This window comes from Rhinopithecus bieti, unplaced genomic scaffold, assembly GCF_001698545.2.
Source record: "Rhinopithecus bieti isolate Rb0 unplaced genomic scaffold, ASM169854v2 scaffold_50364, whole genome shotgun sequence".
Taxonomy (NCBI): domain Eukaryota; kingdom Metazoa; phylum Chordata; class Mammalia; order Primates; family Cercopithecidae; genus Rhinopithecus; species Rhinopithecus bieti.
In genome coordinates, this window is record NW_016820096.1 from 60,161 (window position 1) to 84,199 (window position 24,039).

The 24,039-nt window shown below is 36.5% G+C and overlaps 1 protein-coding gene across 1 annotated transcript in view; it reads left to right on the forward strand.

Moving 5' to 3' along the window:
* LRRC9 (leucine rich repeat containing 9) overlaps positions 1 to 24,039 on the forward strand; it is a gene marked incomplete at its 5' end in the record, with an annotated part of 97,902 nt that overhangs the window by 50,069 nt on the left and 23,794 nt on the right. Inside the window, 3 exon segments of the mRNA XM_017859422.1 lie at positions 174 to 314; positions 4,946 to 5,090; positions 9,200 to 9,368. Coding sequence (XP_017714911.1) covers positions 174 to 314; positions 4,946 to 5,090; positions 9,200 to 9,368 — 455 coding nt within the window.

Genomic DNA, 24,039 nt, shown 5'->3' on the forward strand with positions numbered 1-24,039 from the left:
AAAAAAAAAAAAAAAAAAAAAAAAAAGGTAGCTCATTATCTGTAGCATCTATTACTATAAGTTAGCTATTATTTGTCCTCTTTGTTGCCTATGCTAAATTTCCTTCTCTATACAGGTTAATCTTTGAAGTAAAAGTTTTGTGGGAATAAATTGTTATGTTTAACTTTATTCAGATTTGTAGAAAAATGCTACATCGCCACATGCTCATATTTCGACTGCCTAACTTACAGATGTTAGATGGAAGTCCTGTGAATTCAGATGATAGGGCAAAAGCTGAATTTCACCTCGCTGAACTACAAGCAAAGAAAAATTCGGTAATAATTATATTATTTACAGTTTTCCTTCTGAAGCACATTAATTATTAGTAAATGAAAATTTTATTATATCTTTTGATTTAAATGTTTAAACCTATGGTGTTTTTGATGAGGATGATCTTAGTATCTATTTAGTGATTACTATCAAAGGCAGCTTGATTTGGTGAATAGAGCATGCGTGCACACACACACATACACACACATACATATGTAAGTCAGGGAACATCCTTTTCTTAATAGCATACTTCATACTCTGACATAAGGGAAGTTATTTAATATTTGTATGCTCAATATGTCAGATGATGCTAGAATATAGGAAACTATAACATATCACTTTCATAAATAGAAACTAACAATAAAACTATTTCCATTTAGGCACACAGAAAGGGAAGGAAGGAATTCTGAACTCAACTCTCTGGATTGTGTAGTTTATATAAGAAAGGAGATGTGTCCCTCTATCTGTGTGTTTTGTCAGGATAATTGGGCTTTTTACTCAGGAGCCCTAAAATGTATCTCATCATGGTAGGAAAGAGATTAAAAGAGAGAAGAAATAATAAAAGCATGTCATTTTAAAATTCTGTCTTTGACCACCTAGTTTCTTCATGACCATCTTCTAAAGACTAAATTTAACACAGAAAATCTATGGTTTTTGAACAGAGAGGTCGCATTGTTAGAATGCTGTGGTTTGAGAAAAAAAGAGGCTGGAAGGGGAAGGGAAACCAGCTAAGAGATTTTGAAAATAATCCAAGAGAGATGTTATGAAGACCTGGACCACGGGAGAGAATATAAATGAATCTCTGATGTAAGTGAAAACCAGAAACCAAGCACATTAGAGTCCATGAACAGAGGTGACTTTAAAAACATTATACTGAATAGGAAAGAGATAGGACTACCATACATGCTCTAATGGACTTTCACTGAACTCACCAGATTAATTCCAGTGACACTCCCAATTCCAGAACACACTCAACTTTTGATACTTGTAGGCTCCTCTCTAGTCCACTTCTGCCTTCAGCAGTACATTCATATACTTACCAAGAGCTAACTGTATGTCAGTTCTTTTTATTTTAAACAAATACAGGAACTCTAAGTGCAAATTTTAAATTATTATTTCTATTTGTCTATGAAAACCAAATGGAATATTTTGGAAAGTCGGGATAAAGGGCACTCTCTCTCTCCTCACCCCTTCCAACACCCTCCCCCATAGGATCAAATTAGATGTGGGAGAAAAAAACAAAACATGAAGAAAATGATAAAAATGCAGGGAAAACATGTAAGGAAATTATTTTTAAAAGCTAGACAAATTCAAAGTTCGGATCTTTTCCACATGCCTTTAAATTCTCACTACTTTAAAGAAACCAAAACTGGAAATTGTAGACAAAATAAGATTATGATGTCTCCAAAAACAATCAAATAAAAAATACCAATCCAGGGACTCGCCTACAGAAAAAGCCTTGGTCCTTCATCAAAAGATTGATGAATGCATGTACTTTTACATATATTTTTAAGATGAATATCAATTAGACAATGATTCCTCTACTTTTTTTTTTTCTTAGACGAAGTCTCGCTCTGTTGCCCAGGCTGGAGTGCAGTGGCATGATCTTGGCTCACTATAACCTCTGCCTCCCGAGTTCAATTGATTCTCCTGCATCAGCCTCCCGAGTAGCTGGGACTACAGGCATGTGCCACCATACCAGGCTAATTTTTGTATTTTTAGTAGAGATAAGGTTTCGCCATGCTGGCCAGGCTGGTCGCAAACTCCCGACCTTGGGCGATCCACCCACCTCGACCTCCCAAAGTGCTGGGACTACAGGCTTGAGCCACTGCACCCGGCCCTCTTACTTTTTTATTAACTCTTTTAAAATTAATCTTGACATTTTTTGATTAACCAAAGGGCTTCTATTATAGGTCAAAGTGGCTACAGAGACTTGTGTGACTTAAAAAGTTGTACAATGTTTCAAAAAGATTATTTAGTTTAGGCAAAGGAAATTGATTCATGTATGGACTATATCTACAAATTTTTTTCTAAAACTATGGTTTCCAAAAGAAATTTAGCCATTGATCTATATGATGTAACAAAAAAAGTGCATCATTTAATGCCATCTACTCAAATCCTTGTCATAGGCCCCAGTCTTTCAAAAGAGAGCAAATGGTCAAATAAAATTTAGTTCAGTGATTTAAGATGATTTCTTTCCTTTTCCCTTTTTCATATTCCTGAAGCAGGTCACTTCTTGAAAAATGTATGCCAGCTGTATTAGTTTCATATTGCTGCTACAACAAATTACCACAAATTTAGTGGCTTAAAATAACATACTATCTTACAGTTTTGAAGGTCAGGAGTCTGAAAACCGGTATTAAAGGACTAAAATTAAAAATACTTGCAGGGGCCAGGCTTGGCGACTCATGCCTATAATCCCACCACTCTGGGAAGCTGAGGCAGGTGGATCACTTGAGCCCATGAGTTCGAGTGCAGCCTGGGCAACATGGCAAAACCCTGTCTCTACCAAAAAAAAAAGAAGAATTAGCCAGGTATGATGGCACATGCCTGTAGTCCCAGCTACTCAGGAGGCTAAGGTGGGAGAATTTCTTGAGCCTGGGAGGTGATGGTTGCAGTGAGCCAAGATCGTGCCAATGCACTCCAGCCTGGGTAAAAAAGCGAGACCCTGTCTTGGAAAAAAAAAAAAAGTATTGGCAGGGCTGCATTTTTTCTGGAAGCCCTAGGAGAGAATTTACTGTTTGCCATTACCAGCTTCTAGAGGCCATCCGCATTCTTTGGCTCATGGCTGTCATCCAGCAATGCCATCACTTAGACCTCTGCTTTCATGGTCACTTCCCCTTCTCTCTGACCTTCTGCCTCCTTCTACCTCGATAATCCAGGATAATTTCCCCATCTCAAAACCCTTAATCACACCTGCAAAGTACTTTGCCATGTAAGGCAAGGTATTCACAGGTTTTGGGAATTAGGATGTAGATATCTTTGGGGGAGGGGCATTATTCTTCCTGCCATACCACTTATGTGAGGGCTCCAGTGAAAGACCTATGAAATTACCATATAAAAAGTCATAAATTCTGTTTTAAAGTAATGCAGGCTAAATTGAAAAGACATAAAGTAACCACTTAGAACTTTGAAGATCCCAGTTTTCATGTAAAATTCTTTAAACGTTGGTTGAATTTAGCATTTAATTTGGCATAACTCAAAATTCAACCAATAATGAATACTTTACTAAGGGGTTTGTTTGTTGGCTATTCTTTTCTATTTATCATATAGTGAACTCAGATTTTCCCCTTAGAGTACTATGATGTCATCTTCAGTTATTCTAGATACATATTCTTGCTATTTAAATCAGTGCTATACATAGGAATTTAACCATCTTTCCACTTAGTTACTCTGTATGTAAATACTTCATTAAAATTATTTTTTATTTATCTATATATGGTTAGTAAAATAAAGGGGGTATTTGAAATCTTTATTTTAGAGAATTTTTTTTTAGATTCAACACTAATTATTTTCAGGACTAGAACAAAATAAAGCCATTATTTCTTTTAACTAGATGTTCAGGAGACTCAAGTCCAGAAGACTTCTGAAGTTTATCAGTCAAATGTGTTTGTCTTTGTCTTAGTTGCTACTGGCCTTTCTTTTTAACAGCAAATAAGGAGGAAATAAATGAAATCTAAAGTTCTTTTAAACCAAAATATTTTGGGGGTTTAGTTTCAGAAGAAAATTTGACAGCATTCTAGATTAGTGATGGGAAGAAACTCCCAGAAAGGAATTCATTAGGGAATTTAGGACTGACCAGCTTTAGTAAAAGGACTAATACCTTAGCATTCATTATAAAGCAGCATTCTTGGTAACACTTACTGAAGTATGAGGTTAAATAAGTAATTTTACACAAACAGAAAAGGCCTCCATCTCTAAATAAGCTGAATCGTATGTTCAGAATTCACACGTATAAACAAGGTCAGTCTTAACGAAAGCAGAGAGGGCATACATTTCTAGGGGAAGCAAGAGTCCCCTGCCTAAAATATTTTTCTCCTCTATTTGCTGATTCCTGAAATTCTTACAAAAGCCCCTTAATCCTCAGCAGGTGTGAAATGTAAATACTATTTAGAGAGTTTTACTACATTCACTAAAATTGATTATCATAAGATGCTTTTCTTAACTCCCATTATATTTACTGTTTGTTCTGAAAACTAATTAACTGCAAGTCATCTGATTAGGTAATGTGAAAAATACAAAGATTTCGAGAAATAACTTTTACCTTCCAGAAATTCTATTCACGCAAAAAAAGAAAAAGCATTACAATGGGGAAGTTTTAATTCTTATGTTCTTAGTTCCATACTTACCTTAAGACCCTTTGGAAAGGGTGAGTTGCCGTTAAGCACTAGATTCTAATGATGGTACAATGCAGTCTGAAAAAAAAAAAGAACACAAGGTTCTGAGGGAGGTTTACTCCCCAAAAAGCTCTGCTGATTTTATAGGTTTTACCTAGTACCAATTCTGAGTTTAGGCAAGCAGGTAGCTCCTGACTAAAAAAAAATGTTGATTGTCAACTCGGACTTGTTATAAGGATTAAGCGTACTGATCTGAGTTTTGGAGATGAGATGTTATTAACTTTTATTTTATTATGTAGCTTATTCCTGTTACCCACTGTCCTATGGATGGCAGATCATTTGGCCAAGTGAAAACTCCTCCCATAAAGATAACAAATGTAATTCTGCCTAGTGGATTCAGCCATTACTTGGGATCTGACGTCACTTTAACTCCTGAAGTTGAAGGTATTTTGACAAAGAATTTCAGATAGAATGTAAAAGAATCACTTCATTTGAAATAAAATATCACTTTAATTTCTAATATTACTTAAAATTCCTTTTCACTTACATTTCCTAAAATTGCATATTTGTTCAAGTTTCCTGTGGCCATTTTGATTTCAGAGATTATAATTTTATTATTTTTAGTTTTATTATAGCTTTTTTGTACTCAGCTACTAGTATGTTGTGACTAAACATTTGCTCACTTGCAATGTGAACTTTGTGATACTTGAACATTTATTTCCTGACATATATTTCCAAAGCTTTTATTTCATTTCATGGATGTCAGAGCAAACAACTACTAAAAGCAGTTCATTAGTGCATCCTGCTAAAAGTGGAAATCAGAGGTGTAAAAGCATAACAGAATCCTGGGGTACAAAAGATATTTTGCAGAGAGATCTCACTTTCCTTTTGAAATCATAAGAAAATATTCATTAGGCAAATACTAGAGAAGAGCTTCAAGAGGTAGAGTTTTAAAACAGGGAGTATATTAAAAGAACAAGCATGGAAGTGGTTTATTCTGCTATGTAAGTTTTAGTTCAAGTTTAGAATAAGCCTGTTCCCTAATTCCACATCTTTTCTGGTTATCATTTTGGCAAAATTGGGGTAACTACTCCTTCTCTGAGGGCTTACCTCTTCTATTCCCTCTTCTATTCCTTCTGACTTCTCATTTGTCCTCCAGACCACTCTTAGACAATAAAACTGAACATCACATAATGTATGAATGAAATGATCTTCCAGCTAGGTACTATATTTTTATATAATTATTATAATTTTAGTATATATAGATGTTGAGTATATATAGCGAATTATATATAGAATTATACTACTACGTATATCTTTATATAATTATAAAAGAGCCTACTATAAAAAAATAGCAGATTGTTCCATGTGATTAAAGTTTTTTAAAGAAACCCAGTGAAAACAAACCAGCATAATTTACTCCATTAAGATGTTATATTTTGTCTCATTTTCATACTTATATGTCATTATGACTTTCAGGTTTTAATAACAATGAAGATTGTTATGCTTTTGTCTACAACTGTCAGTAAAATTGGGCATACCAAATTGTTATTACCTCGTTAACAGAACAAAGTCATCTTCAGGAATGTCATTATCTTTTTACATTTTTTTAATAGTTTAACCCTGAATTCATCTTCATAACTTACTTCTCAGATACTAACTTACTTCTCAGGTAAAAGCATACTTTGTTTTATTGCATTTCACAGATACTGAGTTTTTTTACAAATTGTAGGTTTGTGACAACCCTGCATCAAGCAAGTCTATTGATGCCATGTTTCCAACAACATGTGCTCACTTTGTGTCTTTATCACATTTTGGTAATTCTCTTACTATTTCAAACTTTTTCATTATTGTTATATTTGTTATGGTGATCTGTGATCAGTAATCTTTTTAAGTCAATTAATAACCCTACAATGACCTCTAAGGAAGGAAGAATCTCACATCTCTCACTTTAAATCAAAAGCTAGAAATGATTAAGCTTAGTGAGGAAGCCATGTTGAAAGCCAAGACAGGTTGAAAGTTAGGCCTTTTGTATCAAATAGATAGCCAAGCTGTGAATGCAAAGAAAAAATTCTTGAAGGAAATTAAAAATGCGACTCCAAGGAACACATGGATGATAAGAGATTGAAACAATCTTACTGCTTATATGGATAAAGTGGTCTGGATAGGATATCAACCAGCCACAACATTCCCTTAAGCCAAAGCCTAATCCAGAGACCCTAACTCTCTTCAAGTCTATGAACGCTGAAAGTGGTGAGAAAGCTGCAGAAGAGACGTTTGAAGCTAGCAAAGGCTGCTTCATGAGGTTTAAGGAAAGAATCATGAACTATTATATCAGACAACATAAAAGTGTAAGGTGAAGCAGCAAGTGCTGATACAGAAGCGGCTGCAAGTTATCCAGAAGAGCTAGCTAGGATCATTGATGAAAGTGGCTACACTAAAAAAGAGATTTTCAATGTAAATGAAACAGCCTTACAGAAGAAGATGCCATCTAGGACCTTCATAGCTAGAAAGGAGAAGTCAATGTCTGGCTTCAAAGCTTCAAAGGACAGTCTGACTGTCTTGTTAGGGGCCAGTGCAGCTGGTGACTTTAAGTTGAATACATTGCTCAACTTAAATAAACCATTGCTCAACCATTGTAAAACTCCTAGGGCTCTTAAGAATTATGTTAAATCTACTGCATCTGTGCTCTATCAGTCTATGCTCTATCAATGTACAAAGCTTGAATAACAGCACATCTATTTACAGCATGGTTTACTAAGTATTTTAGCTGACTATTGAGACCTAGTGCTGAGAAAAAGATTGCTTTTCGAAGACTACTGCTCACTGACAATGCACCTAGTCACCTACTAACTCTGATGGGGAAGTACAAAGAGATGAATGTTGTTTTCATGCCTGCTAACACAACATCCATGCTGCAGCCAATGGATCAAGGAGTAATTTCAAGTATTATGATTTAAGAAATATATTTTGTAAGGCTCTAACTACCATAGATAGTGATTCCTGGCCAGGAGTGGTGGCTCACGCTTGTAATCCCAGCACTTTGGGAGACCGAGGCAGATCATGAGGTCAGGAGATCGAGACCATCCTGGCTAACACGGTGAAACCCCATCTCTACTAAAAATACAAAAAAATTAGCCAGTCAAGGTGGTGGGCGCCTGTAGTCCCAGCTACTCGGGAGGCTGAGGCAGGAGAATGGCGTGAACCCGGAAGGCAGAGCTTGCAGTGAGCCAAGATCATGCCACTGCACTCCAGCCTGGGTGACAGAGCAAGACTCCATCTCAAAAAATAAAATAAAACAAAATAAAATAGTGATTCCTCTGATGGATATGGGCAAAGTAAACTGAAGACCTTCTGGAAAGGATTCTAGACACCATTAAAAACATTTTTAATTCATGAGAGGAGGTCAAAATAGCAACCACAATGGGAGTTTGGATAACTTTGAGGGGTTCAGGACTTCAGTGAAGGAAGTAACTGCAGATGTGTGGAAACAGCAAGAGAACTAGAAGTGGAGCCTGAAGATGTGACTGAATTGCTGCAATCTCATGATCAAACTTGAACGGATGAGGAGTTGCTTCTTATGGATGAGCAAAGAGAGTGGTTTCTTGAGATGGAATTTACTCCTGGTGAAATGCTGTGAACACTGTAGAAATGACAACAAAGGATTTAGAATATTACAAACTTAGCTGATGGAGCAGTGGCAGAGTTTGAGAGGACTGATGCCAATTTTGAAAGAACTACTGTGGGGAAAGTGCTATCAAACATCACATTGTACACAGAAATCTTTCATGAAGGGAAGAGTTGATCTATGCAGCAAACTTCATTGTTGTATTATGTTAAGAAATTGCCACAGTCATCCCAGCCTTCAGCAGCCACCACCCTGATTGGTCAGCAGCCAACAACACTGAGACAAGACCCTCCAACAGCAAAAAGATTACAACTTGCTGAAGGTTCACATGTTCATTAGCATTTTTTAGCAATAAAGTATTTTTAAATTAAGTTATGTACAGTGTTTTTTTTTAACATAATGCTTCTGCACACTTAATAGACTACACTATAGTTGTAAACATAACTTTTATATGTCCTGGGAAACCAAAAAAATGTATGTGACTCACTTTATCGCAATGGTCTGGAACCACACCCACAATATTTCCGAGGTATGCCTGCCACTTTCTTCAAGATTTGTTATGTGCTGAAAAAGTCCTGCAATCTCTTTCCTATTTTTTGACTGTGCTGCCCCAATTTTTTAAAGTATAATCACTTTATCTGTACATTTATTATAGCATGCAGGTCTGGATATTTATATGTTTAAAATATTATCTAGGAAAAATCAAACTGATTCACTACCTCACAGAAATTTAAGCCACATCAAGTGCTAAAAATACATTCTAATTCTATATTTTTATTTGAAATTTTAAATTCACTTTATGAAACATGTATAGCATATATTCAGCTGAAGGACAACCAAACTATATTGCTTAATGCTTATGTTAATTAATGTTTCTCACTGTTTCATAATTTTAATTTTTCAAATTTCTAATTTCTAATTTCAGACAAAAAAAACAAGAATGCTGGGATTCTGACAAATAATCCTCGGAGCATCCATGCAGAAATAGCTTTTCAGCAACTCAGAGGGATAGGTATCTCTCCATCTGTTTTATCACATCAGAATATCGCATCTCCGACTGCACAAATATACCAGAGCAACCAAGATGAGAGAAGGTAAAGCTATTTTCTCTGTGTTTTAATATTTCTCATCATTAAAAAAGTACTCTCCATATTTGCTAGTCATGTATAAAAACAGGAAATATTGTTATGTACTCTTATATGTTTACTCTGGGAACTAGAAAAAACTGTCAGATAGCATAAGGCTTCTTAATTACCACATTCACCAAACCTTTCCCAAAGTCCGGTGTATTTACATAATAATTCAAAAAGGCTGAGAAATGGCTATGAAGGTCAAATAATTCAGAGTACTAGTGCTCACTAGTGAGGGAACAATGAAATAGCTACATGGGAACTACTTTAATTGTATCCTCTACCAACTCACTCTGCTCACTGAATTTGCAAAGCAGTTCGCTTTAAACAGCAGATAAATTCAACTCTCTGAAATCGTGAAGGCTAAGAATTTTGTAAATTCTTCCAATTTTTCTTTAAAATTCCTACTTGCCTCCTTCTCCAGTCTGAATCTAGCCCTAGGGCCCAGCTCAAAGCCTAAGAACCTTGCTAGTTCTCATTAAGAATACATTCTTCTGCTCAACACTTGACTTCTTAGATTCCACCTGCCCCCCATTTTCCTGGCATCCATGCTCCTGCTCATCTGCTAAAATGACCTACTCCAGCAGCAGATCTAGCTCTTGCTGCACTGACTCTTCCTGATGTAATCAGCCATGTCCCACTGAGTCCACTGTTTTGTTTGTTTGTTTGTTTTTTTGAGACAGAGTTTCACTCTTGTTGTCCAGGCTGGAGTACAAGGCACAATCTTGGCTCACTGCAACCTCCACCTCGTGGGTTCAAGCAATTCTCCTGCCTCAGCCTCCTGAGTAGCCGGGATTACAGGCATGTGCTGCCATGCCCAGCCAATTTTTAGTAGAGACAGGGTTTCACCATATTGGCCAGGCTGGTCTTGAACTCCTGACCTCAGGTGATCCACCTGCCTCAGTCTCCGAAAGTGCTGGGATTATAGGCGTGAGCCACCACTGGGATCACTTTATCTCTTTGAAATTGCGTACATCTAAAATACAGAAATTATTTATTGCAGAATTACCTTAAGTTAGCTGATCCACTACAAAATTAAGTCACCACTATTCGACTAATTAAATCTTACTTCTTACAGTATTTCTGGGAGCAACTTTCCAAGATCAAATCGAATGTAACTGCCTAAAGAGAAATGAGCATACACCAAGAAATTTACCTGTTTAGTAGTTGTACAAAAACTAGCTGACAGTGGTCAGTTAAAAAAAGAAAAAAAAGATAATCATGTTACTTAAGTTACTGAAGCACTTCAGTTCCATATGAAGATAATCTATTACCATTCATGAACTTGATTTAATATCACCTCTCTTAAACTTTCTTTATGGTTATCTTCAGTTATTTGTTTAAATTTCTATATCATAAAAATCATGAACTATTACATCAGACAACAATCTGAAAAGATAAAAGTGACATGAAACAAAATCCAGAGAACTGAATGCTTAGTTCTGGTATTAGAAACATTTAGTCATGAAATGTCATTATGGCATGTCATAGGAAGATACTAAGAAAAGATAACTTTAGGAACTAGGCATACTTTCATTTGTAGAGTTATCTATTCATTTGAGATTACATAAAACTAAAGCACATTTCTTACCAAACACAACTATTACTAAAGCAAGATGAGTTTTGCTAGTTGAACTACAGATTGGATTTTAGGACTGTATTTTTTTTTAAAAGTACCCTCAAATCAGATCTGCCCTCAAAACTGTTTAGAGATGCAAATTGTGGGCATCAATAGTAGTCTCTAAATGTGGCTAACTGTGGGTGCAACCAGTCCTTCATGCTCTAAGAATAAAAAAAGAGCCTGATTTCATATACAAATCACTAATTACACCTACAGTGATATAATTTTACAAGTAGTTTCAGGTTGAAGAGAACATGTATCCAAACTGAGTGGACACATTTAAAAATATGACCTTCGATAATTATATTTTACCGAAAAGAACTTTTCTAAACGATTACATTGCATAGTACTAGGACATATCACAAATTAATCAAATGTGGTTATGAATTTGCTCGTTATAATTATTTAAATTGATAACCAAATTGCCAGTCATATTTTGATATAAATGAGCTCCATGATTCATGAAGTATTCTATTTAAAATGTTAAAGTTACTGGTTCAACAGTACATGTAGTTTCTTAATATTTTATACTTTTCTTACATGAAAATAAATTATTTTAACTAAAATATGTAGACTTTGTAATCTGCCTGGAAATAGTTTTAAAGGTATTTTGAGATGATATAATTCCAATGTCTATGCAACAATTTTGTATTTTATTTTTTAAATGTTGTATGTCTGTAATTTAATCATGTAATATTTAAAATTTCAAACCTAATTACAGATTGATTTTGCTCTTCATAATGTGTGGTTTTTAAACAACTATTACACTTAGATGGAAATAGGATCTTTTGTTTAAAAACAACTGTGCAGTTCTTAAAATGTCCAGAAGATGTCTTTGTTGCCCTTTAGTTTTGATAACTGCTTTCATTACAGTGTTGTGACAGTCTACTCTTCACTATTTATTACTAAATTGGCACCATCTGTTTTTTTCTTTTATGATTACATATACATTAAATGCTGAAAATATGTTACTTTTATAATGGAAAGTGTCTTAAAATAACTGAATAGAATAGAATAGAAATATTCAGAATAGAAATACACAAAGCAGAAAAAACATAACTTACACTGTATTCACTTAGCATTTTGGCATATTTTCTTTTAGCCATATTTCCTATGGACTTTTAATATATTTGAGATCTTCATGTGATTTTTATGTACACATTGTTAAATTTTGAGCTATTTATAATTCTTATAAATTGTTAATTAAATTTCATCTGAGCCGGGTGTGGTGGCTCACACCTGTAATCCCACACTTTGGGAGGCCGAGGCAGGCAGGCAGATCACAAGGTCAGAAGTTCAAGATCAGCCTGGCCAATATGGTGAAACCCCATCTCTACTAAAAATACAAAAATTAGCCAGGCGTGGTGGTGCGCACCTGTAGTCCCAGCTACTAGGGAGGCTGAGGCAGACAAATTGAGCGAGACTCCATCTCAAAAAAAAAAAAAAAAAATTCATCTGAATTGCCGAGTAGCTGGGATTATACCAGCATGTCAGGTGCAGTGGCTCACGCCTGTAATCCCAGCACTTTGGGAGGCCAAGGCGGGCGGATCACCTGAGGTCAGGAGTTCAAGACCAGCTTGGCCAACAAGGCAAAGCCCCACCTCTACTAGAACTACAAAAATTAACTTGGAATGGTGGCACACACCTGTAATCCCAGCTACTCAGGAGGCTAAGGCAGGAGAATTGCTTGAACCAGGGAGGCACAGGTTGCAGTGAGCTGAGATGGCACCACTGCACTCCAGCCTGGGTGACAGAGTGAGACTCCATCTCAAAAAAAAAAAAAAAAAAAAGAAAAGAAACTGTAAAAGACTGTAAACTATTTATTCATCAAGGTGTTTCACTTAGATAAAATGTATATCTAGTAAAGTTATTATGTCTTTGCTCCCAGCAAATGTCTTGATTTATTTTGCAAGTAGTCAAATGTATGATTATATAAGTTGTTTTCATTAAAGACAATTCCACAAACAACCTGGTAATCTAGAAATTAAGGCACTTTATAGATTAGAAGCCTCCAAAGCTGAACTGAATATAGACAGTGTCAAATTAGTCTGATTTCTATATATAAAATTAACCACGATTAATTGTCCAATGTGAACTTTATTATTTACTTCTATTTTTAAAAAATGTTTTATACAGATGGGGTCTCACTATGTTGCCCAGGCTGGTCTCAAACTCCTGGCTTCATGCAATCCTCCTGCCTCGGCTCCCGCAAAGCACTGGGATTATAGGCATGAGCCACCATGCCCGGCCATTTACTTCTAATTTTTCTAGTCTTAGATTTTTCTGACTATTGACACAATATTAACTGATTGTAAATATATTTTTGCCTAGAATATCCAGTGTGCACTATGTACGTGTGTTTGCAGGCACTCCTGACTAGTTTACAAATAACCCTTATATTTAAGTAACATGCCATTTCACTCTTTATAAGCTATCGTACATTATGAAAAGTGTTTAATGTTTTAAAACATTACATCGCGGCCGGCGGGCGTGGTCAAGCCATGTAATCCCAGCAGCTTGGAGGCGAGACGGGCGATCACGAAGGTCGAGCGAGAGTGCGAGACCAGTCCTGGCTAACGCCGGTGAAACCCCGTCTATACCTGAAAAAATTACAAAAAAAACTAGCCGGGCGACGTGGCCGGGCGCCTGTAAGTCCCAGCTACTCGGAGGCCTGAGGAGGAGAATGCGTGAACGCCGGGGAGCCGGAGGCTTCGCAGTGAGCTGAGATCAGTCAGGCCCACTGCACTGCCAGCCTGGGCGACAGAGCGAGAGCCTTCCGTCACCCCCCCCACCCACAAAAAAAAAAAAAAAAAAAAAAAAAAAAATTAACATCTCACTCTTAGTCATGCTTTAGGCTCTTGGCTTCAATTAAATATTACTTACATAAAGGGAGGTAAGATTATTATAATATTATATTAGTAGAAGCAAGCACTTATGGCCAAATTCCTGTGGTTATTCAGTGAAGCTAACCAAATCATTTTGGTTACAGCTAGAAACCAGCTGGTCTTTCTGATGCCTTGTTATAAAACTTAGAGCTTCTGGACCACCTGCAAGTGCTAACTACTTGTTCATTTTCTACATTTTCTCCCTTCTCCATTATTGAAGTAGTTTTGAAGAAAAACCTATGCTGAATTGCGATTTAAATTGTCAGTTGCCTTTTAGAACTAGGTCAGTAAGAAATATCACAGCTACTTCACTAGTAATACTATTTCTACAAGTTTTTATTTTACAAATATATAAATTATACCATTCTACTATTACTGTTTTTCTTTCCATTGTGAATAAAATTGTTTTGTAAACTACTCAAAAGATATTTCCCAGACTTAATTTATGCACTTTTATCTTAAGATTTTGTTTTGGTAATGATTTTCCTAAAATTAAGATAAAATGAATGATTTAATAGCAAAGACATACAATGTAATATAAAAATAGAATAGTGTATTCAAAAGGAACTTAGAAGTAGCTTTGAAGGTATTAGTTAGCTGAAGTCAAATTATTTATCTTTTATATTTTATTAAGCACTACCTTAACTATATGCTCTTTTACGTAAATCAAAAAGCGAGTTTATCAACACTGTCATTTTCCATATAAGATTCCATAGATTCTGAAATGCTAAATTTTAAATTACAACAGATTTTTTCTAATATCATTTAAAATAACAGTATTTCTACATGCTCTGAATAAAATAATAAAAATCCATTGAGATAACATAGTCTGTCTTTTCAAAATAGTTACATTTTGATCAAACATTAAAATAGAAACGGATGTGAAGAATTTTAACAAATAGCATTCTATATTTTCATTTGGTTTTAATTTTATAATTGTAATTGACTTCTAAATGTTTAAAAATATTTTATACCAGCAGTTAATTTTAAACATTATAAATAGGAAAAGAATTAGTGATAATCTTACTATTATTGTAAACCACAAAAATAACAATGACTATAGTTTAAATAGAAAAAAGATACGGTGATATGATTTTCATTTGTTTGTTTCCAGTGGGGTTGGAGTGATTTAAAAGCTGTAGATTTTAATCAAGAGCTGCACGTTTTTCTTCTTGCTTATTGTAGAACATTATTTTTTCTAGAAAATGTTTTCAGTGATTTTAGTGGTTTGGCTCTACTATTTGTTCCATCTTTAATTATAGCATAGCTCTTCCTCTCCCTTCCCTCTCAGAATGTTTTACAAGTGTGTCTCTCAAAGAACAACCAAAAAAGACTAATCAGCAAAAAAAAAAAAAGTGTATGTATATATACATATATAAAACATTTTAAAGTTTCTAATTATTTCTTATTCCCCTATCAATTTGGTTTAAAACAGGTATTTACAAACACTGGTAGCCTACTTTCCTATGGCCTTTGATTTTATATGAAGTGCTTTAAAAGAGTTCAATCAACCTTAATGGTGCATTTTTAGTTAAGGAAATAGAATGGGGATAAGTCAATTTGAGCTCCTAGACAAACAAGTATCTTCAGAAAGACTCAGGCATAAATGGGTTTAGAAATCAGAGTACAAGTGAAATGCAGTGAGCAGAGCACTCAGGGAAGCCAGATACAATGGAAAGAGTAAAATACTGCAGAGCTTTTTAAGGTTCATACAATTGGAACAATGGACTTGATCCAGCCATTTATGTTAAACTGTTAAAAGATAGGTGAAAAAGCAAGCTGGAATTCTATAAAGAGTGTTGAGGAACAGTAGAATGGGGAGCTTTAAATCTAAAGAGAATGAATACAGTCATTCAATAGGATGACAATGAAGTCAAAATTGGCATATTTCCCTGGTTACCTTGTGAAGGACTCTGTTCTGTTTTAGGTATTAAGCCATGATTAGCAACAAAGCAGTATTTAAACTGCCACAATTGGGGTTTTTAAACAGCACAGTATAAATATGTGAATTTTACAAACATACACATATATACATGGAAGTAGAAATACATGTAGATCTCACGTAGTTGTAACAACTTAATATTCTAGTCTATAGCAATCAGTACACTATATGAAACTTACTACCATTTAGAGAAAAAAAAGGCTAGTTTAGGTTTAGTGCAAAGGTGCAAATGTACAAACAGATAAAATAGTTTAATGTTTTAATTAGCTGTAATCAATCAGGCTTATTTTATACATTTTGGGGAAATTGTTCTTAAATGCACTGATGTATTTTCCTGCTTTAACAAATAGAATACATTAAATAAAATTTTATTTTCAATGATTTATAGTGTATAGAATGTGTTCTGAACTTCTGCTATAACCTTGGCAGTTGCTTAAGGCCAAATTCCCTTATACGTACTTTTTTTGTGTGTCCCTTCAATTATTATGATGCTGAAATAACTTTTCTAGTTAGTTGAAGATTCCAATATTAATGGAGCCATTACTATATTGTTAAATTATGTTTTGAATGAAGATATGATTATATTTATGGAAACATGCTAAACTCTATACATTGAAATGATACAATAAAACTAAAGCCCAAACATGTGTTAATGTTAACACATTGGGCAGTTGTTAACTCACAAGAAGTATAACTATGAGAATGTCAGTCACATAATTGTCATCCTTTAATAGTTCAATTATGGACCGGGCGCCATGACTCAGGCCTGTAATCCCAGCACTTCAGGAGGCCAAGGCGGGCAGATCACTTGAGGAGTTCAAGACTAGCCTGGCAAACATGGCAAAACCCCATCTCTACTAAAAATACAAAAATTAGCCAGGTGTTGTGGTGGGCAGGCACCTGTAATCCCAGCTACTCAGGAGGCTGAGGCAGGAGAATTGCTAGCTCAGGGGTGGAGGTTGCAGTGAGCCGAGATCAAGCCACTGCACTCCAGCCTGGGCAAGACAGAGCATCACAAAAAAAGATAAAATAAAACAAAGAATGAAAAAGTCTTCAGGAACATGTCACATAACCTCAATGAAGGAGGCCAGACATAAGAAAAACTACAGCCAGAAATATAATCAACTGCACTTTTTCTGAAATACAATTTGCTAGATAGCCTCCATTTGTCCTTCCAGATCTACTCTCCACCTTTCTCCTCCTGCTCTGTGACTCTAAAGACTCACCTTTAAGGACAACATCACTTAGGGTCATTTGTCCCTCTAGCTGGCAGTTGGCTGTAGCCCATCAAGACACTAGAAGTAGATTGAAGAGTAAAAGAGAGATTTGGGCTTTATTAGCAGCTGCATTCTACAAGAACTCTAGCTTTTACTGGGCTTTCCTAAAGTACCTTGGTTCTGGTGAACTCTCTCTTACACCTTCAGGCCTACAGGCATTGCAAGTTCAGATGCTTCACCTGCCAGGGCATGGTGGTTCACAGCTGTAATCTCAGCACTTTAGGAGGCCAAGGCAGGCATATCACTTGAGGCCAGGCATTCGAGAATGGCCTGGCAAACATGAAACCCCAACTCTACTAAAAATACAAAAATTATCCAGGTGACAGAACGAGACTGTGTCTCAAAAAATAAAAAATAAAATGCTTCACTAATCCTGGTCTGTTTCCTTAATTCTATCCACACTTTTGAAGTAGTCTAGTCCCTTCGCTAAACTCCTCAATGGCCCCATTTGACTCCGCCACTTGTTTCCTGCTGATACCCTTGTACATACAAAACCTATATGATACAAATGTATGATACTGGGGAATTATATTTTAAATTAAAATGGAAAAACTAGCAATGTAAAACTGAAATGTCTAATTGTTTTCTTTTATAATCCATTAGTCTTCTGGTTTAGGCCTAGACACCTGACACCTCTCTCTTTTACAGCAAGATGTTAACGACACGTTAGAGTTGTGATGTGCAACATGGAAACAGACTTGAATTGTGGGAGCTATATTTTTAGTTTCATAAAAAAGCAAAGCAAAACAAAACAACTGGGATTGAGAGAGTTCTAGTTTATCGTTGCTTAGATAGCACTCCCTATACCTGGCTATGTGACAAGAAGATTTATTCTGAACAAAGAGAAGAGTGGGATTAGAACACCGGAGTTGTTTGGTCCCATCAAGAATCATACCCCACAAATAAACAGAGATAGCTAGATCATGTAACTGTGCTCTTCTCAATTGAAGTTAAATGCCACAAATAATTTAACATTTAAACACATTTTTCCCTATAACTTTCACAGAACTTCTCGGCTGTATCTTTAACCCTACTGATCAAAAGAATTTCCTCAAGTTCACATTTATAGATGTTTTTAATGAACATAATTTTCTTCTGCATTCAATAAACATGTAAAGAATATTGATGACTATGGAAAACACCAAAGTAATAATCGCTGTGGTTAAGAATCATCTATGGATACTAAAATTAGTAGATGACAGTATAAACAGGGTATTTGCATGGTCTCTTAAGAATTTCCCTACAAGATACTTTTTAATTACAAATAGATAATATAGTAACTGTGCAGTGGAAAAAACTGATAAACACCTTAACCAAGAGATCAAATTTAATATCACCAAAAATAGGATATATCAATATCCTGATATGATGCGCTGATAAGGGCACAAAATCATTCTGTAGTATTCCTGCCAAAAATACCACATATCATGAGAATGAGAACGATCTGATCATGAGAAAATATCAGACAAACCAAAACTAAGAGACATTCTACAATATAATTGGCCAATAAGTCTCTAAAAGGATCAAGGGCATTGCATGATAAGGACTGAGGAAGTCATATTGGAAGAAACTAAGAAACATGACAAGTATAATACACAAGATCTTGGATTGGATCTTGAACCAGAAAAAGGGTATTAGTGGGAAAACTGTTGAAATTCAAATAAAGTCTATAGATTTGTTAACAGTATAATTGTTAATTGCTTAGTTTCAATCATTGCTATATAAAATGTTAACATTAGGAAAAGCTGGGTGAGGAAATCACCATATTTAAAACTTTTCTGCATGTTCAAAATTATTTCTTTAAAAACAAGCATTTTAAATTTTGAAATATAGACTTATTGACAATGTTCCTGATTCAAGTTGTTATTTTACTGGTGTAGAAGCAAAACTATAGGGGAGTGAGCCCAACCACCACTTTATTTCACACATTCTTAACAAATTCTGGAAAGTTTTACGAATCTTCCATATTTTATTTTCATATCACAATCTAAAAGTAATATAAGTTAGTTTACTTTAAAAATACACAATCCTTTTTAAGTAAGAACTTAACTCATTTTGAAGCCATCATATCTTGAAAATAACTAAGTGGGAAGTTTTGTAAGAAAACCACTTTATTCAGGCAATTAGAATGAGTGTAACAATATGATAAAAACTGTATAATTATTAAATAAAATATGTATTGCATTAGGACCACTATTTTGTTCCAAATTTTACTAGTTGAACTAAATTTTTATTAGTTGAACTAAAAATTTACAAAGTAGTCCTAAAACACAAAATAAACTGTTTTATCTAGAAAGATGGTAAATTACTTAGAGATAGTCAAAAGAAGTAGAAATTGTGGAGGACAACAGCCAATTGCCTCCCGGGCCTGTTCTGTCATTCTCCCTTAGTAAAAGAACCCTGATTATTAGCTAGGAATAGTGCTTCTCTTGCAGTTAAATGTGGCCCTTTGTTTTGGCAAATGACTTATATGTGGTAGTGTTGTATGGAAACTTACTGGAAGTCTTCTTAAAAAGGAAAGGAAGAAAAAGTTCCCTTCCATTCATACTGTAGCTTGGAACAAGATTATGATGGAGGAAGTCTGGCTGGCCCAGGAGGAAAAAAACCTTACAGATGACGGCATAATAAATGGGACTGTCCCACTAGTCCATAGAACTGCCATTCTAACCCTGGAATAATTCACTTATATGGCAAGAAATAAGTTTGTATCTTATTAAACCATTGTTATTATGGTTTCTCTGTTACAAGAAGTACAACCTAATCCTAACTGATACAGAAATGTTCCCAGAAAAGAGATGTGAAGGACTTTGGTACTAAAATTATAGCAGAAAGATACAACTTAATGAGAAATGAAAAAGCAAAGAGCAAAAGTAGATTTTATGGAAGAGCATAAACTGGATAATGGCAAAATGAAGGCGGCAATTGGTTCTGAATGAGTCATAAAAGAAAGTCACTGGAAGTGGTTTAATGTCAGTATAAAAAGGGGGTCATGAAAGAATAAACTCTAGAATTTGAAGCCGTTAAATACATTAAGATGAAAAAGAAATCACATTTACATTCACCAATTATTAGCATCTTAGAGAAAATAATTGTACCTCAAAATATCTTGGCTAAAAATTATTAGCGAAGTGTATCACACAGTGGTTTTTGTTGCAAGCAAAAGAAAATTACTCTGGATATAGCTCATATGATAGTTCACAGAACAGAAAGGCTGGGAAACCAGGCTCATAGAATGAGAACAAGGGGAGCGTAGTGGCCAATACCCCAGATAGTATCATGTCACAGGATCACCTTAATTATGGTGCCAGTGCCATGCTACTGCCCCAGGCATGGGTGCCACTAGATGAGTGCAATAAGGCCTTGATGTTCCTGTTGCCATCAAAATGAATTCTAAATATTCCTGCTTCTTTGCTTCCCATGCTCTACACTGAAAGGTCCAGGAATAAGATGGCTAAACTTAGGTTGCCCGCCACAACTTTAGTTATTAAAGAAAAGCAGGGGGTGGCTGGAAAGATGGCCAAATAGGAACAGCTCCAGTCTGTAGCTCCCAGCGAGATCAACACAGAAAGTGGGTGATTACTGCATTTCCAACTGAGGTACCCGGCTCATCTCATTGGGACTGGTTAGAGAGTATGTGCAGTCATGGAAGGCAAGCAGAAGCAGGGTGGGGCGTTGCCTCACCCGGGAAGCACAGGGGTCAGGGAACTCCCTCCCCTAGCCAAGGGAAGCCTTGAGGAACTGTGCCTTGAGGAACTGTGCATTCCAGCTCAGATACAGGCCTTTTCCACAGTCTTTGTAACCCGCAGACCAGGAGATTCCCTTGGGTGCCTATGCCACCAGGGCCCTGGCTTTCAAGCACAAAACTGGGAGGCTGTTTGGGCAGACACCTAGCTAGCTGCAGGAGTTATTTTTTCATACCCCAGTGGTGCCTGGAATGAGAGCAAGACAGAACTATTCACTTCCCTGGAAAGGGGGCTGAAGCCAGGGAGCCAAGTGGTCTAGCCCAGTGGATTATACCCTGATGAATCCCAGCAAGTTAAGATCCACTAGCTTGAAATTCTCGCTGCCAGCACAGCAATCTAAAGTCAACCTGGGACACTCGAGCTTGGTGGGGAGAGTGGTGTACACCATTACTGAGGATTGAATAGGCAGTTTTTCCCTCACAGTGTAAACAACGCTGCCAGAAGTTCGAACTGGGCAGATCCACCGCAGCTCAGCAAAGCCGCTGGAGCCAGACTGTCTCCTCTCTGGACAGGGAATCTCTGAAAGAGAGGCAGCAGCCCCACTCAGAGGCTTATAGATAAAACTCCCATCTCCCTGGGACAGAGTACCTGGAGGAAGGGGCAACACTGGGCACAGCTTCAGCAGACTTAAACATTCCTGCCTGCTGGCTCTGAAGAGAGCAGCAGATCTCCCAGGACGGTGCTCAAGTTCTGCTAAGGGGACAGACTGCTTCCTCAAGTGGGTCCCTGACCCCTGTGCTTCCTGACTGGGAGACACTTCCCAGCAGGGGTAGACAGACACCCCATACAGGAGAGCTCTGGCTGGCATCTGGCAGGTGCCCCTCTGGGATGAAGCCTCCAAAGAAAGGAACAGGCAGCAATCTTTGCTGTTCTGCAGCCTCCACTGGTGATACCCAGGCAAACAGGGTCTGCAGGGGACCTCCAGCAAACTCCAGCAGACCTGCAGCAGAGGGGTGTGACTGTTAGAAGGAAAACTAACAAACAAATGAATAGCATCATCATCAACAAAGAGAAACTCCCTCTGAAGGTTACCAACATCAAAGACCAAAAGTAGATAAAGACCAAAGGTAGATGAATCCACGAAGATGAGGGAAAAACAGCAAAAAAAGGCTGAAAATTCCCAAAACCAGAACACTTCTCCAAAGGATCACAACTCCTTGCCAGCAAGGGAACAAAACTGGACAGAAAATGAGTTTGACGAATTGACAGAAGTAGGCTTCAGAAGGTGGGTAATAACAAACTCATCTGAGCTAAAGGAGTATATACTAACCCAATGCAGGGAAGCAAAAAACCCTGAAAAAAGGTTAGAGGAATTGCTAACTAAATAACCGTTTAGAGAAGAACATAAATGAGCTGATGGAGCTGAAAAACACAGCACAAGAACTTTGTGAAGCATACGCAAGTATCAATAGCCAAATTGTTCAAGCGGAAGAAAGGATATCAGAGATCGAATATCAACTTAATGAAATAAAGCATGAAGACAAGATTAGAGGGAAAATAATAAAAAGGAATGAACAAAGCCTCCAAGAAATATGGGACTATGTGAAAAGACCAAACCTACATTTGACTGGTATACATGAAAGTGATGGGGAGAATGGAACCAAGTTAGAAAACGCCCTTCAGGATATTATTCAGGAGAACTTCCCCAACCTAGCAAGACAGGTCAACATTCAAATTCAGGAAATACAGAGGACACCACAAAGAAAAGCAGCCCCAAAACACATAATCGTCAGATTCACCATGATTGAAATGAAAAAATGTTAAGGGCAGCCAGCACAAAGGGAAGCCCATCAGACTAACAGCAGGTCTCTCTACAGAAATCTTACAAGCCAGAAGAAAGGGGTGGGGGGGGCAATACTCAACATTCTTAAAGAAAAGAATTTTCAACTCAGAATTTCAGATTCAGTCAAACTAAGTTTCATAAGCGGAGAATAAATAAAAACCTTTAGAGACAAGCAAATCCTGAGAGATTTCTTGAAAAAAATTTATTTTCACTTTTTATTATTATACTTTAAGTTCTAGGGTACATGTGCACAATGTGCAGGTTTGTTACATATGTATACATCTGCCATGTTCGTGGGCTGCACCCATTAACTCACCATTTATAGTAAGTTTATCTCCTAATGCTATCCCTCCCTCCTGTCCCCACCCCACAACAGGCCCTGGTGTGTGATGTTTCCCATCCTGTGTCCAAGTGTTCTCATTGTTCAATTCCCACCTATGAGTGAGAACATGTGGTGTTTGGTTTTCTGTCCTTGTGATAGTTTGCTCAGAATGGTTTCCAGTTTCATCCACATCCCTACAAAGGACATGAACTCATCCTTTTTTTATGGCTGCATAGTATTCCATGGTGTATATGTGCCACATTTTCTTCATTCAGTCTATCATTGATGGACATTTGGGTTGGTTCCAAGTCTTTGCTATTGTGAATAGTGCTACAATAAACATACGTGTGCATGTGTCTTTATAGCAGCATGATTTATAATCCTTTGGGAATATACCCAGTAATGGGATAACTGGGTCAAATGATATTTCTAGTTCTAGATCCTTGAGGAATTGCCACACCATCTTCCACAATGGTTGAACTAATTTACAGTCCCACCAACAGTGTAAAAGTGTTCCTATTTCTCCACATCCTCTCCAGCACCTGTTGTTTCCTGATTTTTTAATGATCGACATTCTAACTGGTGTGAGATGGTATCGCCTTGTGATTTTGATTTGCATTTCTCTGATGGCCGGTAATGATAAGCATTTTTTTATGTGTCTGTTGGCTGCATAAGTGCCTTCTTTTGAGAAGTGTCTGTTCATATCCTTCGCCCACTTTTTGATGGGATTGTTTGATTTTTTTCTTGTAAGTTTAAGTTCTTTGTAGATTCTGGATATTAGCCCTTTGTCAGATGGGGAGATTGAAAAACTTTTCTCCCATTCAGTAGGTTGTCTGTTCACTCTGATGGTAGTTTCTTTTGCTGTGCAGAAGCTCTTTAGTTTAATTAAATCCCATTTGTCAATTTTGGCTTTTGTTGCCATTGCTTTTGGTGTTTTAGACATGAAGTCCTTGCCCATGCCTATGTCCTGAATGGATTGTCTAGGTTTTCTTCTAGGGTTTTTATGGTTTTAGGTCTAACATTTAAGTCTTTAATCCATCTTGAATTAATTTTTGTATAAGG